Raw genomic sequence first — 17,418 nt, 5'->3', positions numbered from 1 at the left:
AACAGCCACTATGAGGTCTGTGGCCCACCCTGCCCGGCCAGCTGTCCGTCCCCTGCGCCCCCTGCGACCCCAGCCGCATGCGAGGGTCCCTGTGTGGAGGGCTGCCAGTGCGACGCCGGTTTCGTGCTAAGTGCTGACCGCTGTGTTCCCCTAAACAACGGCTGCGGCTGCTGGGCCAACGGCACCTACCACGAGGCGGGCAGTGAGTTTTGGGCTGATGGCACCTGCTCCCACAGGTGCCGCTGCGGGCCTGGGGGTGGCTCGCTGGTCTGCACACCTGCCAGCTGTGGGCTGGGTGAAGTGTGTGGCCTCCTGCCATCCGGCCAGCACGGCTGCCAGCCCGTCAGCACAGCTGAGTGCCAGGCCTGGGGTGACCCCCATTACGTCACTCTGGATGGGCACCGATTCGATTTCCAAGGCAACTGCGAGTACCTGCTGAGTGCACCCTGCCACGGACCACCCTCCGGGGCTGCGAACTTCACTGTCACTGTAGCCAATGAGCACCGGGGCAGCCAGGCTGTCAGCTACACCCGCAGTGTCACCCTGCAAATCTACAACCACAGCCTGACACTGAGTGCCCGCTGGCCCCGGCGGCTACAGGTGAGGAGGGCTGTGGGCCAGACAGGAGCGGGTGCCAGCTCTGGGGTTGCCCGAGATGGTAAGGGCTTCACCATTCCCCTGGGCACCTTTCACAGCTTAGCTGGGGCATGATGGAAGGGTCAGAGGATAGGCCTAGGAGCCTGATGGCTTGGCACCGGGGCTTCTTCCTCCCTCAGGCTACTGTCTTCCTCCGTAAACTGGTCTAAGTACTTGCTTTAGAGAAGGATGAGGAGTCAGTGACGTGCCTATAGAGGCTCTTTGTTTTTCCTTTCTTTTTTTCTTTCTTGCTTTTCTTTCTTTTTTTTCTTAGCCTGACTCTGTTGCCCAGGCTGGAGTGCAGTGACAGGATTAGGGCTCATTGCAACCTAGAACTCCTGGGCTCAGTCGATCCTCCCACCTTGGCCCCTGCCTCCCGAGTGGCCGGGACTAAAGGCGCACGCCACCACGCTGGCTAATTCTTCATTTTTTTGTGGAGATGGGCGTCTCACTGTGTTGCCCAAGCTGGTCTGAACCTCTGGCCTCAAGCCATCCTCCCATCTCGGCCTTCCAAAGTACTGGGATTGCAGGCTGTGCCACCAGGCCCGGCCTATAGATGCTCATTATTATTTTCAGAGGGGAGGTGACATGCTCAGGGTCCCACAGCTAGTAGGTGGTGGGGCCAGGATTCAAACCCGTGTTCGCTCTGCTTACCGCTCCCCCAACCCCCGCCCGCAGGTGGACGGCGTGTTCGTGGCTCTGCCCTTCCATCTGGATTCGCTCCTGCACGCACATCTGAGCGGCGCGGACGTGGTGGTGACCACAACCTCAGGGCTCTCGCTGACTTTCGATGGGGACAGTTTCGTGCGCCTGCGCGTGCCGGCGGCCTACGCGGGCGCTCTCTGTGGCTTATGCGGGAACTACAACCAGGACCCCGCAGACGACCTGAAGGCTGTGGACGGGAAGCCTGCTGGATGGCAGGTGGGCGGCGCCCAGGGCTGCGGAGAATGTGCGTCTGGGCCATGCCCCTCGCAGTGCACCCCAGAGCAGCAGGAGTCCTTCGCCGGCCCGGACGCCTGCGGCGTGATCTCCGCCACCGATGGCCCGCTGGCGTCCTGCCGTTGCCTTGTGCCGCCCTCGCAGTACTTCCAGGGCTGCTTGCTGGACGCCTGCCAAGTTCAGGGCCATCCTGGAGGCCTCTGTCCTGCAGTGGCCGCCTACGTGGCAGCTTGTCAGGCCGCTGGGGCCCAGCTCGGCGAGTGGAGGCGGCCGGACTTCTGTCGTGAGTACTGCTCCATGCATGGTCCCCATAGCAGAGTCTCTCCCTGCCCTTCCTTTCCAGGACTGTAAGACAGCAGCCCCTTCCTCCTCCATGGGGCTCAGGGGCCACCTTCCTTCCTCTGAGCTGGGTATCTCCTGTCAGGAAACACCTTGGCCCTCACACACTGAAATGCCCCAAGTCAGGTACTGCAGTGAGAGAGAGTCAGTTAGAAACACCTAGTCAGAATCTGGTTGTGATGGCTCACGCTTGTAATCCCAGCACTTTGGGAGGCCGAGGCAGGCAGATCACCTGAGGTCAGGAAGTCAAGACTAGCCCGGTCAACGTGGTGATACCCCCGTCCCTACTAAAAATACAAAATTCATCCAGGTGTGGTGGCGGGCACCTGTAATCCCAGCTAATCGGGAGGCTGAGGCAGGAGAATCACTGAAACCCAGGAGGCAGAGGTTGCAGTGAGCCGAGATGCAACACTGCACTCCAGCCTGTGCAACAGAGTGAGACATCAGATCAAAAAAAAGAAAAAAGAAAGAAGGAAAAAAAGAAAAGGAACACCTAGTCAGAATCCCGGGGTCCAGGACACTCTTGGGGATTGGTGATCCATGTTCTCAGACATCCAAGGCATGTAGATTGGGATGACTGACCCTGCCTCAGTCACATAGCAGGGTACCCTTGGTTAGGAAGACCTTGTGAGTTACAGCTGGTCACAGGGCCCTGGTCTTCTGCACACACTGAAATACACCTAGTCATATAGAATTAGTCGCTTGCCTTCCGTGGTATCTGCTCAGATTTTACACTGAGACTAACAGGTTAGATACACTCAGATAGAATCGGGACCCTTACATAGCCCTGGGCAGATCCACACAGGTGCATAGTTAGATAGTCCTAGGCGGTTCCCTTCAGGCAGGTCTCCTGGTCACAGGTATCCTGCCAACTTCACCCAGGCACAGCCTTAGACAGACCATGTCAGAAGGACTCTGGGAGATGCTCCAGGTCAGGCACCCACAGCTAGGTGCCCTCAGGCAGAGTCATACCCTGAGATACATGTGGCCCCATACCCCAGTCACATTCACACCCTGAGATACCCATAGTCAGTTCTGGTCTTGCACACCCTGAATAGATAAGAGTGATCCATTTCACCCAGGTAATCCTGGCTGACACAGTGAGACCCCATCTCTACAAAAAACTACCAATAAATTAGCCAGATGTGGTGGCTCACGCCTGTAGTCCCAGATACGCGGGAGGCTGAGGCAGGATGATTGCTTGAGCCCAGGAGGTGGAGGCTGCTGTTAGCGTGCCTGTGCACTCCAGCCTGGGTGAGATAGAGTGAGACCCTGTCTCAAAATAATAATAATAATAATAATAATAATAATAAATAACATAAATAAAAATCAGGCAAGCAGAGTCATTTGATCTTTAGAAATACTTGGTCAGGCTAACACATATACTGGTCAGAGAGACCTGGGCATGTCCCCTCCCATTCCAGGTCCCACGCTGAGACCCCCAGTTAGATGTCCTGGATCACATGTGCATACCCGGAGACACCCAAGTTGACATGAGCAGTTTTCCCACTCAGGGCCTCCCCAGACCTCAACTCAAATGCCTACCTGACTCATGCCCATCTTGTCCCCGCAGCCTTCCAGTGCCCTGCCCACAGCCACTACGAGCTCTGCGGTGACTCCTGCCCCGTGAGCTGCCCGAGCCTCTCAGCACCTGAGGGCTGTGAGTCGGCCTGCCGTGAAGGCTGTGTCTGCGATGCTGGCTACGTGCTCAGTGGTGACACCTGTGTACCTGTGGGCCAGTGTGGCTGCCTCTATGATGGCCGCTACTACCCGCTGGGTGAGGCCTTCTACCCGGGCCCTGAGTGTGAGCGGCGCTGTGAGTGTGGGCCAGGTGGCCATGTCACCTGCCAGGGGGGCGCGGCCTGTGGGCCCCATGAGGAGTGCCGGTTAGAGGATGGTGTCCAGGCCTGTCATGCCACAGGCTGTGGCCGCTGCCTGGCCAATGGGGGCATCCACTACGTCACCCTTGACGGCCGTGTCTTCGACCTGCATGGCTCCTGCTCCTATGTCTTGGCCCAAGTCTGCCAGCCAAAGCCTGGGGATGAGGACTTTTCCATTGTGCTTGAAAAGAACGCAGCTGGAGATCCCCAGCGCCTCCTGGTTACTGTGTCTGGCCAGGTTGTCAGCCTAGCTCAAGGGCAGCAGGTGAGTCCATGGGAGCCTGCCCTGGGGGTCTGAAGGCAACACAGCCCCATCTAGGGGGTTCTGAAGGAGCCATGACCCCACCCTGTAGGTATGAGAGGGACATTCCTCCAACCTGGGAACTCTGAGCTTATCCTGGAAGGTCTGGTGAATGGTCCCACCCAGGGAGATTTTTGTTTTGTTTTGTGACAGGGTCTTGTTCTGTCACCCAGGCTGGAGTGTATTGGCGTGATCACAGCTCACTGTAGGCTCAACCTGCTGGGCTCAAGCGATCCCCCCACCTCAGCCCCCCATGCCTAGCTAATTTTTTTTGGTAGAGATAAGGTCTTGCTGTGATGGCCAGGCTGGTCTCGAACTCCTGGGCTCAAGTGATCCACCTGTCTTGGCCTCCCAAAGTGTTGGGATTACAGGTGTGAGTCACCACGCCAGGCCTGGGGCCCAAGAAGTTTAAGGGAAACATGACCTGATGTTAATGGGACTGAGGGAGATGCAGCTCTGCCCTGGGAGTGGGACAGGACAGCCTTGCCTGTGGTTCTGTGAGTTCCTGACCTACCTGACCCTTCCACCCAGGTCACCGTGGACGGCGAGGCTGTGGCCCTGCCTGTGGCTGTGGGCCGCGTGCGGGTGACCGCCGAAGGCCGAAACATGGTTCTGCAGACGACCAAGGGGCTGCGGCTTCTCTTTGATGGCGATGCCCACGTCCTCATGTCCATCCCCAGCTCCTTCCGTGGAAGGCTCTGTGGCCTCTGTGGGAACTTCAATGGCAACTGGAGTGATGACTTTGTCCTGCCCAATGGCTTGGCAGCGTCCAGTGTGGAGACCTTCGGGGCTGCATGGCGGGCGCCCGGCTCCTCCAAGGGCTGTGGCGAGGGCTGCGGGCCCCAAGGCTGCCCCGTGTGCTCGGCAGAGGAGACTGCACCCTATGAGAGCAACAAGGCCTGCGGGCAGCTCCGGAACCCCCAGGGACCCTTCGCCACCTGCCAGGCTGTGCTGAGTCCCTCTGAGTACTTCCGCCAATGCGTATACGACCTGTGCGCGCAAAAGGGTGACACAGCCTTCCTGTGCCGCAGCCTGGCAGCCTACACGGCGGCCTGTCAGGCAGCCGGCCTGGCCGTGAAGCCCTGGAGGACAGAGAGCTTCTGCCGTGAGTGTCCGTGGGTCCCTCAGAGAACTCTAGACCAGATGTAGGGGCCCTTCCTGGCCCATTCCTTCTATTCGCATGTCGAAGTGGTTTCTCCCCACCCCCTCCCACCCCACGCCCACATACCTGCTTCTCCCATGGCGTAGTCCGCTGGCTTCCCTGCTTCCCTGCTACCCCTCTGACTGTTCCTTCTCAGCCTCTTGTCCGGGCCCACTCTCCTCAAACCTCAAGTTCACTTCTTCCCTAGTGCTCTATTCTGGACTCTTTCTGCAGTGACCTGAAAGGCATAGTTGGATGGGTTGGGAGATCTATGGCTCACACAGACCCTCCTTCTACCCCCTAACAAGATCATATCCCCTTAGATCCCCCCAAGACAAGGTTGCAGCCTAGTAGACACCCCCTAAACTAGGACTGTACCTCTCATTCAAATCCCCAGGGGAGGCATCACCTGAGACTCTCAGGACAAACCAACGCCCCTCCGGCCCCAGGTCAGAGCCAGGTCTCCCCTGGGCAGGACCTATACCCAGGGCTGTCGTCCACACCCGCGGCCTTAGATTTGTTCTCAGTGTTGACTGTGGACCTGGTCTGTCTGTCTCAAGCCCTGAACTCTCTCCTGTCAGTCCAGTGATCCTAATTTCTGACTTCTGGCCTTTAAAACTGTGGGAGAATGAATTTCTCCTGTTTAAGCCACCAAGTCTGAGGTAATTGTGAGGGTGTCCAGGACACCTTCCCCTGGGTGTCCTTAGAGTTCCTCTCACCTGATGTGTTCCCAAATAAAATCAGCATATCACCCCCAGCCTGATGCTCCTTCCCCAATCCCGGTGGGCATTGCAGAACAGCCATACCATCCACCAATTGCTTAGCCAGAGACCAGGGACTTACCACAGATATTTCCCTTGGGTCCGTACAGCCTCTGTCCCAACCCTGACCCGTCTGCCTGTGCCCCCCCCATCCCAGCCCTGACCCCTTTGCCTGTGCCCCCCTACCCTGACCCTCAACCCTCTGTCTGTGCCCTCCCCATTCCGGCCCTGACCCCTTTGCCTGTGCCCCCCCACCCTGGTCCCAACCCCTGTGCCTATGCCCCCAACCCTGGTCCTGACCCCTCTGGCTGTGCCCCCTACCCTGGCCCTCAACCCTCTGTTGGGATGGCCCTCCCCATCCCAGCCCTGACTCTTCTGTCTATAGCCCCCCACCCTGGTGCTGACCCCTCTGTCTATGCCCCCCAGTGCCTGCCCTGATCCCTCTGCCTGTGCCCCCCCATCCCTGCCCTGACCTCTCTGCCTGTGCCCCCTTATCCCTGCCCTGACCTCTCTGCCTGTGTCCCCCCATCCCTGCCCTGACCGCTCTGTCTACACTCCCTGAGGCAGCGTGTTCACTTTTGGCTGTTCCTGTCTGTCCCACTGAACGTGAGCTCTGTGGGACTGGGGTTGAGGCTTTTCTCAATACTTGTGTCTTCAGTGCTACCTAAAACAGGGCTGGGTGTGCAGTAGGCCCCAGTGGTTATCCAGGACCCTTTGGAGGTGTGACGCGGCCCTGCCTCCTCTTTCTGCAGCGCTCCAGTGCCCCGCCCACAGCCACTACTCCATCTGCACACACACCTGCCAGGGCTCCTGTGCAGCTCTCTCTGGCCTCACGGGCTGCACCACCCGCTGTTTTGAGGGCTGTGAGTGTGATGACCGCTTCCTGCTTTCCCAGGGTGTCTGCATCCCTGTCCAAGATTGTGGCTGCACCCATAATGGCCGATACTTGCCGGTGAGTAGGGACTTAGGGTGGGCAGAGAGGGTAGAAGAGCTTGAGAGAGACCCAGAAATTCCGTGCTGACCTCCTCAAGGCTGGGGACAGAGGAGCCACCGCCATCTCCCAGCTGTGTGACTTGATGCAGGCAACCTCCCCGTATTAGTTTTGTGTAGCTTCTGTAACCAATTACCGCAGACATGGCAGCTTAAACAGGAGAAATTCATTCTCCCACAGTTCCAAAGGCCAAAAGTCAGAAATCAGGATCACTGGACTGACATCAAGGTGTTGGCAAAGTGGCACTCCCTGCAGAGAAATCTAGGGGAGGCCATGCCCAGTGGCTCATACTTGCAGTCCCAGCCCTTTGGGAGGCCAAGGCGGGAGGATCACTTGAGCCCAGGAATTCAAAACCAGCTTGGGCAACATAATGAGACCCCATCGCTACAATTTTTTTTTTAATTAGCTGGGCATGGTGGTGCACACCTATAGTCCCAGCTACCCAAGAGGCTGAGGTGGGACAATTGCATGAGCCCAGGAGTTGGAGGCTGCAGTGAGTTATGATCACACTGCTGCACTCCAGCCTGAGTGACAGAGCAAGATCTTATCTCTAAAGAAAAAAGGAAAAGAACCGGGTGCGGTGGCTCACGCCTGTAATCCCAACACTTTGGGAGGCCGAGGCAGGTGGATCACGAAGTCAGAAGTTCAAGACCAGCCTGACCAACATGGTGAAACCCTGTCTCTGCTAAAAATACAAAAATTAGCCGGGCGTGGTGGTGCGTGCCTGTAATCCCAGCTACTCAGGAGGCTGAGGCAGGAGAATCACTTGAACCCGGGAGGCGGAGGTGGCAGTAAGCCGAGATCACGCCACTGTGCTCCAGCCTGGGCAACAGACCGAGACTCCGTATCCAAAAAAAAAAGAAAAAGGAAATCTAGGGGAAAATCTGTTCCTTGCCCCTTCCAGTTGCTGGTTGCTGCAGGTTTTCCTTAGTTGTGGCCACATCACGCCAACCTCTGCCTCTTCTGAGTGTGTCATAACATCTCCCTCTGCTTCCCTCTTATAAAGATACACGTGATTGCACTTAAGGCTCACTCAGATAATCCAGGAGAAATTTTCCATCTTAAGATCCTTAATTCAATCACATCTGCAAACACCCTTTTCCCATATAAGGTAACACTTACTCATTACAGGGATTAGGACCTGATATCTTGGGGCAGGGGCATCATTTGGCCCCTCCTTGAACTTCATTTTCTTCACCTATAAAATGGGGCTAATCACCATCTTTGTACCATAGGTGTCTGAGGATCAGGCACGATTATACAGGAAAGGTACCCACTGAGCACTGGGCCTTGCCCTGCATGTTCATCACACTCAGTAAAAAGAAAGAGCAGTTTATAGCATGGTGCAGTGGCTCATGCCTGTAATCCCAGCACTTTAGGAGGCCGAGGAGGAGCAGATCAAAAGGTCAGGAGTTCGAGACCAGCCTGGCCAATATGGTGAAACCCCGTCTCTACTAAAAATACAAAAATTAGCTGGGCATTGTGGCGGGTGCCTGTAGTCCTAGCTACTCGGGAGGCTGAGGCAGGAGAATCGCTTGAACCGGAGAGGCGGAAGTTGCAGTGAGCTGAGATTGCGCCACTTCATTCTAGCATGAGCAACAGACCGAGACTCCATGTCAGAAAGAAAAAAGAGCAAAAAAAAGAAATAGCAGTTTACAACAGTGCAAATAGGTAGCCCAGCTAATAATTGTTTAATAATATGAATTAAATTGAAGAATTGATTTATTCTTGTTAATGATTTTTTTGAGCTCTTACTATGCACTATGTTTGTTATAGGTATTATTTTTTTATTTATTGAGATAGGATCGCACTCTTGTCTCCCAAGCAGAAGTGCAGTGGCATGATCATGGCTCACTATAGCCTCAAACTCCTGGGCTCAAGCGATCTTCCTGCTTCAGCTTCCTGAGTAGCTGGGACCACAAGCTCACACTGCCATGCCTGGCTAACTATCTAATTTTTTTGTAGAGATGGGGTCTCGCTATGTTGCCCAGGCTGGTCTCAAACTCCTGGGTTCAAGCGATCCTCCTGCCTTGGCCTCCTAAAGTGCTGGGATTACAGGGATGAGCCACCTCTCCCAGCCATGTTATGGATGTTAATCCATTTAATAATCACAACAATCCTCTGCAATAGATACTATGGCTATTTTCCCCATTATACAGATGAAGAAATTGTGATATAGAGAAGTCAGCCCAAGGCTATCCATTAACATGCAGTGCTAACTTGCATTGCTTGCAAATGGAGTCAAATTTTGCTCTTCACTGGAAGCCATCCTTGATCCCCTAGGCTGGGTTAGGTACCTCCTCTGAACCCCTCCGCTCCCTGTGCTTCCCCATTCCTGCTCTGACCCCTCTGCCTATGCCAGAAGTCTTCTTGGATTTGTGAGTCTGGCCTTCATGGTAGAGGTCTGGCCTAGAGATGTGGAATCATTAGTGTAGAGATGGCATTTATTTTGTTAATTACATTTCTTCATTTCTTACCTGTATCAGTTAGCTTTTGCTGGGTTACAGATCACTCCAAAACGTGGTGGCTTAAAACAATTATTCATTTAGTTTGCAATTTTGTGACTGCAGTTTAGGCTGGACTTGGCTGGGCAGTTCTTCTGCTACGCTCTGGGGTTGCTCATGTGTAATATCTTCACCTGGTGGGTCAGCTGAAGGCTGCCTGGTCTAGGGTGGCCTGAGCTGGAAGAGTTATCTATGTTCCATGGGGTCACTCATCTTCTAGGGAGCTAGCCCAGGCTTGTTCTCATGGTGGCTGGGCAGGATTCTGTGTATGAGAGAAAGAGAGAGAGAGAGAGAAAAGAGAAGCTGTAAGGTCTCTTGAGGTCTAGGCTTAAACCTGTCACAATATTGCTTCTTCCATGTTTCATTCACCTAAATATAGTCTTATGGCCAACCCAGATTCATAGGGAGGGGGAAATAAACTCTATTTCTTAATGGGAGTCTGTAAAGTGACTCTGCATGGATACAGAGGGTTCAAGGAGTGTGGCCATTTTTGCGATCCATCCCACCACCATAACCTGGCCCCTTTCTGTGCACAGGTGAACTCCTCCCTGCTGACCTCAGACTGCAGCAAGCGCTGTTCCTGTTCCTCAAGCTCTGGCCTGACATGCCAGGCAGCTGGCTGCCCATCAGGCCGCGTATGTGAGGTCAAGGCTGAAGCCCGGGACTGCTGGGCCGCCCGTGGTCTCTGTGTCCTGTCTATGGGTGCCAACCTCACCACCTTTGATGGGGCCCGTGGTGCCACCACCTCTCCTGGTGTCTATGAGCTCTCTTACCGCTGTCCAGGACTACAGAAGACCATCCCCTGGTACCGTGTAGTTGCTGAAGTCCAGACCTGCCATGGCAAAACTGAGGCTGTGGGCCAGATCCACATCTTCTTCGAGGATGGGATGGTGACGGTGACCCCGAACAAGGGTGTGTGGGTAAGTTTGTGAGCAGGGGGCGGGGAATGTCCTCCCTGGGCTTTTGCTCTTCCAATTACAGTGCCCCCGCATTCCTGGCTTCCTTTCTGTCTTGCGATCTGTTTTCTTTATCCAGGTCTCTGCGGTTTAGTCTCTGGATTTGTATTTATCTCAATATTTCAAACTTGGTCCCTCTGTTCTGGCTGAGTTCTAGAGGAGCAAAAACATACTCCAATAACTTAATAGTCTTGACACTAGTATGAATGGAGACTCTATGGGTTGCAAGTGACTTAAAACCAAATTCAAACTGCCTTAAGCAAAATTGAATTTATTAGTCCATGTAGCTAGAAAATCCAAGGATAGAGCCTCAGGAATGGCTGACTCTAGGTGCCCTGGCAATATTATCAGAAATTTGTACTTCCATCTCTGAGACTTGCTATTTGCCAAATCAGCTTTATTCTCAAACAGGCTTTCCACTTGCAGGGGTAAAGACAACCCCCTCAGCTGCCCAGGCCTATACCCCACCAGCTTAACTACCTTAACAGAAAATGGTTCAATAAAATATCCCAGGATTATATCTCACTGGGCCAGTTTGGGTCACATGCCCACCCCTGGAGCCAATTACTGTGACTTTAGGGAGGAAGTTCTGTGATTGGTCAAGGCTCGGGGGGGTCACATAATGTGTCAGGGTTTCCCATAACCACCCCCAGGTTCAGTGATTCAGTAGGACTCACAGGACTCAGCATATAGTTGTACTTAGGGCTAAGACTTGTCATAGGGAAAAGATACGAAGTGAAACCAACACAGGGAAAAGGTGCATGACACAAAGTCCAGGGGAAATCAGGTGCAAGCTTCAGAGAGTCCTGTCTGGGTAGAATCACACAGGATGTGCTTCATTCCTCCAGCAACAAAGTTGTGATGAAACGTGAAATGTCGTCTACCAGGGAAGTTCATTAGAGTCTCACTCAGTGCCTGGGGTTTTGGTATCCACCTACCAAAATTCCAGGCTCCTAGAAGGAAACTCCCAGAAGATGCTCAGCATCTTTGTTCATCACTGGACTATAAGCCGCAGGTAGGCAGGGATCCTGTCCATCTTGGTCACCAGTTCGTTCGCAGTACCCAGATCAGGGCATGGCACCTAGAGGGTACTCAGGAAAAGGTTGGTTTTGTGAATAAACTCAGCCCTGCTCCTTTTGTGCCAGGCCATGTGCTGGGTAACAGAGATGACATGGACTCAGTCGTTATACTTGCAAAGTTCGCACCCTATTGAGACTTTCCATCCACTAGTCTTCATCTATCCTTCACTATGCCCATCCTCCCTTTTCCCCTCCTTCCTTCCAGCATCTATTCTACCCCTCTGTCTCTTTTTCCTATTTCCTTCCTTCTTGTCTTCTTCCCTTCCTTCTTTCTTCCATCCACCCACCCGTCCGTCCATCCATCCATCCACCCACAAATCCACGCATCCACCCATCCATTCATCCATCCATCCATCCATCCATCCATCCATTCATCCACCCACCCACCCACCTGTCTTTTCAGATCTATCTACCCATCTCTCCAATCATCTGGCAGAGGAAAACTCAGATACAAAAGCATTTAGAGGGCTGGGCATGGTGGCTCATGCCTGTAATCCCAGCACTTTGGGAGGCCAAGGTAGGCAGCCGATCACTTGAAGTCAGGAGTTAGAGACCAGCCTGGCCAACATGGCAAAACCCAGTCACTACTAAAAATACAAAAATTAGCCGAGCATGGTGGCAAATGCCTGTAGTCCCAGCTGAGGCAGGAGGATTGCTTGAACCCGGGAGGCGGAGGTTGCAGTGGATCGAGATCGCGCTATTGCACTCTAGCCTGGGCAAGACTCTATCTCAAAAACAACAACAACAAAACAAAAAACAAACAAACAATAAAAGGATTTACAAAAAAAAAGAGAGAGAGAGAGATAAGTATTTCAAGGAAGTTTCTCTAGAGAATCTAACTTTAGAAGGGCTAATTCACCAACTAAAAGACAACAGTTAAAGGAAAAAATTCACGAAGTTACTGGATCTGCAGCCTATGATGAAGAAAAAGTAATTTTCTCACATGATTGTTGTATCTGCTAAAGTCATTACTTATCTTCAGACATCAGCATTGCAAAAATAAAGGATAACGTTGTTTTGGTTAGGGAACCAATAATTTATAGAATGTGCTCAAAGTTTGTTTTATTTTGCAAACTAGAACTAGGCTGAGGTAGGCAGATCACCTGAATCCAGGAGTTCAAAACCAACCTAGACAACATAGTGAGACTCCATCCTTACAAAAAAATACAAAAATTAGCCGGGTGTGGTGGTGCACACCTGTAGTCCTGTAGTCTCAGCTACTCGGAAGGCTGAGGTGGGAGGATTGATTGAGCCCAGGAGGTCAGGGCTGCAGTGAGCTGTGATTGCACCACTGTACTCCAGCTAGGATGACAAAGCAAAACCCTATCTTAAAAAAAAAAAAAAAAAAAGAAAGAAAGGAAAAGGAAACTAGAACCATAAGGATGACCCTGGGGTTTGTCTGTTTGTTTGCTTATCTGTCTGGTACAAAGTGCTTCCCCCACCGACTTTGGGGTGTTGTGTAGATCTGCAGGTCCATCTCTCCATCCCTCCATTCTCCATCCTTCTATCCGTCTATCCAGATCTCCAGCTATCTTCTCATGTATCCATTGCTCCAAATAGTGCAAACATCCAGGTCTTCATCTCTTTCAGCACCCACCTCTGATTTAGTTCCATGAACTTGTCTTGCTTGGGGTCTCTATCCTGGTAACACCTAGCTATTCTATGGCTGTGGCCTCACCTCTGTGTTTGCTGGGCACCCCCCACCAGGTGAATGGTCTCCGAGTGGATCTCCCAGCTGAGAAGTTAGCATCTGTGTCCGTGAGTCGTACAACTGATGGCTCCCTGCTAGTCCACCAGAAGGCAGGGGTCCAGGTGTGGCTTGGAGCCAATGGGAAGCTGGCTGTGATGGTCAGCGATGACCATGCTGGGAAACTGTGTGGGGCCTGTGGAAACTTTGACGGAGACCAGACCAATGATTGGCGTGACTCCGAGAAGTCAGTGATGGAGAAATGGAGAGCACAGGACTTCTCCCCATGGTGAGGGATGTAGTATGGAAACCAGGCTTCTTGGGGCAAAGGCACCTGGATCGTCATGGGATGAGGGCAGTCAGGGTGGGTGTTTAGTCTTCAAGCGGAGGTGCTAAGTGTCTGTCTCTTGCAGTTATGGCTGATCAGTTGTCCACCAGGAATGAAGACTTCCTGAAGAAGACCTGATCCTCCTGAAGGTTGCAGTGGCTGAAGGATGCATCATGTGCTCCTACCCTGCTCTACCACTTTTCTGGGTCGCAGAGGCCAAATGTGAGAGCATTGAATAAATTTCTTAAGCTAAGCTGCATGTCACTGTGTCTGTCTCATGCCTTCTCAACCCTGACTTGCCTCCTGCACAGCAGGTATCAGGTGCCTGGGGAATCTGGCACATGATGAATGTTTATCGGGGTCTGGGAGGATGGATGGATGATTGCATGGGTAGATGAAGAGATGGATGGGGGAACTGAGAAAATGGTGTATGGGGAACTAGGAAGATGAGGCAACAATAGGCGATTAGAAGAATGGATGGATGAGAAGATAAATGGCCAGGCACAGTGGCTCATGCTTGTAATCCCAGCACTTTGGGAGGCTGGGGTAGGAGGTTTGCTTGAGCCTAGGGGTTTGAGACTAGCCTGGGCAACATAGTGAGACCCCATCTCTACAAAAAATATAAAAATTAGCTGGGCCTGGTGGCACGTGCCTGTATTCTCAGCTACTCAGGAGGCTGAGGTGGGAGGATCACTGGAGCCTAGAGGTCAAGGCTGCAGTGAGCCATGATCGTTCCACTGCACTTCAGCCTGGGCAACAGAGACCCTGTCTCAATATAAAGAGAAGATAAATGATTGGATGGATCCACTTTCATGGATCCCCTTCTGTCCCACCCTTTTGCTAAATTCCTTCTTAGCCTTTGTCACACTTTATAATTAATTTTGTTTGACTTTCTCTCCAATTAGAAATAACTTAAGGGCAGAGACGGTATCTGCTTCATTCACTACTTTATTTGCAACTCCTAGCACAGTCTGTCACATCGTAGGTGCTCAGTACATATTGGATGAATGAATAACTAAAAACAAACTTGCAGGAAAGCTTTGCAATAAACCTAACAAAGGATTAATATTCACAATATGCTGCACACCAACATGGCACATGTATACATATGTAACAAACCTGCACGTTGTGTACCCTAGAACTTAAAGTATAATAAAAAATAAAAAAAGAAAAAAGAAAAGAAAAGAAGGCTTCTAAAAATATATATATATATATATATATCCACAATATGCAAAGAGATCCTTCAATAAGAAAGACAATAACCCAATTAGAAAAAACTGGGTTGGCCAGGTGCGGTGGCTCATGCCTGTAATCCCAGTACTTTGGGTGGCCGAGGCAGGCAGATTACCTGAGGTCAGGAGTTCTAGATTAGCCTTGCCAACATGGTGAAACCCCCATCTCTACTAAAAAATACATCTCTACTAAAAATAGTGGGGCATGGTGGTATGTGCCTGTAATTCCAGCTACTCCGGAGGCTGAGGCAGGAGAATCGCTTGAACCTCAGGAGGCAGAGTTTGCAGTGAGCCGAGATCACGCCACTGTACTCCAGCCTGGGCAACAGAGCAAGACTCTGTCTCAAAAAAAAAAAGAAAAGAAAAGAAAAAGAAAAAAAATGGGTTGAGGATATAAACAGGCAATTGGGAGAAATCCAAACATGTTGAATGCATACAGTATGTCATGTTCTTTGTGTACAGTATTTCTGAACTTCATAATTACTCCATGAAATGGGAATAGACAAAGAAATAGGCTCAGTGAAGTTAAATAACTTGCCCAAGGGCAAACAGTTTGTAAATAATGGAGCCCAGATGTGAATCTGGATGTGTCCTCTACCATAGCCAGTGCTTTCTATTGAATTTTGCTGTCAACCATTGCCTGGGATCAATTTCCCTTCAAGAAAAAGGATTAAGAGGTCCTAAAAAATAAAGAATAAAAAGCAACATTCCAATAGAAAAATATGCAAATGATTGGAATAGTTCATAGAAAAGGAAATACAAATTGCCTTAAAACCTAAGGAGGTGGCTGGGTGCCGCGACTCACGCCTGTAATTCCAGCACTTTGGAAGGCTGAGGCGGGCAGATTACCTGAGGTCAGGAGTTCGAGACCAGCCTGGCCAACGTGGTGAAACCTTGTGTCTATTAAAAATACAAAAATTAGCTGAGTGTGCTGGCACACACCTGTAATCTCAGCTACTTGGGAGTCTGAGGCAGGAGAACTGCTTGAGCCGGAGAGACAGAGGTTGCAGTGACCCGAGATCATGCCACCGCACTCCAGCCTGGGCGACAGAGCAAGACTCTGTCTCAACAACAAAAAACAAACAAACAAAACCTAAGGAGTGTCTGATTCTGCTCATATGAAAAGAAATGCAAATTAAATTACCCTGCAATACTACTTCTCACCCATTAGCAAAGTCACAAAAATTAGACAATATAATTTGTTGACTAGACTGAGAAACAGAACACTTTTCTGTGTTACCAGTGGGAATGCACAATGTGTAAGTCCAACACGTAAGGGATATTTGGTAGTGTCTAACAAGATTGCAGGTGCATTTAAAAAAAAATTTTTTTTTTTGGAGATGGAATCTCGTTTTGTTACCCAGGCTGGAGTGTGGTAGCAGGATCTCAGCTCACCGCCACCTCCACCTCCCAGGTTCAAGCGATTCTCCTGCTGCTCAGCCTCCCAAGTACCTGGGATTACAGACGTGCGCCACCGTGCCCAGCTAATTTTGTATTTTTAGTGGAGACGGGGTTTCACCGTGTTGGCCAGGCTGGTCTTGAACTTCTGACCTCAAGTGATCCACCCACCTCAGCCTCCCAAAGTGCCAGGATTACAGGCGTGAGCAGTACCCCACCCCCCTCGGCTGCATTTATCTTTTGATTCAGTGATCCCACTGCTAGGAATCCAACTTAAAGATACATTGGCAATAAAAGGATGTAAGCCTGAGGCAGGAGAATAGGGTCTAGTTTGCACTGACTTCCTAGAACTGAATCAAAAGGAAAATCCCAACTTTCCACACCCAAGTAACAAAAGGATCAGAGGCTACTCCCTTTGCAACCCCCAACCCCAGCGGGCTTCCCCTCCCCTTTCCGCATGGCCAATGAAAAATGGAAAGTACCTCTGATTGGTAGTCCCCCACAACCAATCAGACTGGTCATGGGCCTAGTCTTCATTTGCATAGGGGTGTAAACCTGTAACTTCACTTCAGCCTCTGATTGGTCCCCCACCCATCCCGACCCATTAGACATTTGCATTGGGTGTTAACTTTGTACCTTCACTTCAGCCTCTGATTGGTTGCTTCCTGGTTTGTTGAGTGTGTCTGTTCAGCCTGCTCCTATCCTGTGGAGTGTACTTTTCATTTCAATAATTTAGGCTTTCTTTGCATCATTCTTTTGTTGGCTGCTTCGTTGGTGCGTTTTGTCCAATTCTTTGTTCAAAACGCCAAGAACCTGGACACCCTCCACCAGTAGTGAGCCCAGGTTGCTCACTGCAACACTCTTTGTAAGGAAAAAAGACTGGGAACAACTAAGTCAATTTTCTGTTGGTGGACTGGTTGACTAAATGATGTTTCATCTACACAGCAGACTGTAATCCAGATAAATGAAATATAAGAAAGATCTCTATAAACTGTTCTGGGGTGATCTTCATAATATATTATGAAGTGAAGGAAGCAAGGTTAGAACAGGGTACACATGAAAAGACCTCTAAGATTATTGCGGCACTATTCACAATAGCAAAGACTTGGAATCAACCCAAATGTCCATCTGTGACAGACTGGATTAAGAAAACGTGGCACATATACACCATGGAATACTATGCAGCCATAAAAAAGGATGAGTTTGCGTCCTTTGTAGGGACATGGATGCAGCTGGAAACCATCAT

At 51.2% G+C, this 17,418-nt stretch overlaps 1 protein-coding gene across 1 annotated transcript in view; it reads left to right on the top strand.

Annotated features, from left to right (window-relative positions):
• FCGBP (Fc fragment of IgG binding protein) overlaps positions 1-13,801 on the top strand; it is an 82,815-nt gene extending 69,014 nt beyond the window's left edge. The window contains exons 16-23 of the mRNA XM_011952535.1: positions 1-600; positions 1,315-1,858; positions 3,488-4,059; positions 4,627-5,200; positions 6,750-6,949; positions 10,029-10,412; positions 13,235-13,503; positions 13,628-13,801. Coding sequence (XP_011807925.1) covers positions 1-600; positions 1,315-1,858; positions 3,488-4,059; positions 4,627-5,200; positions 6,750-6,949; positions 10,029-10,412; positions 13,235-13,503; positions 13,628-13,637 — 3,153 coding nt within the window. The 3' untranslated portion in view covers positions 13,638-13,801. The remainder of the gene's footprint in view (positions 601-1,314; positions 1,859-3,487; positions 4,060-4,626; positions 5,201-6,749; positions 6,950-10,028; positions 10,413-13,234; positions 13,504-13,627) is intronic.
• Positions 13,802-17,418: the final 3,617 nt, after the last annotated feature.

This window comes from Colobus angolensis, unplaced genomic scaffold (genome assembly GCF_000951035.1).
Source record: "Colobus angolensis palliatus isolate OR3802 unplaced genomic scaffold, Cang.pa_1.0 Scaffold34, whole genome shotgun sequence".
In the NCBI taxonomy this organism is placed as follows: Eukaryota; Metazoa; Chordata; class Mammalia; order Primates; family Cercopithecidae; genus Colobus; species Colobus angolensis.
This window is presented reverse-complemented; position numbering and strand designations above follow the sequence as displayed.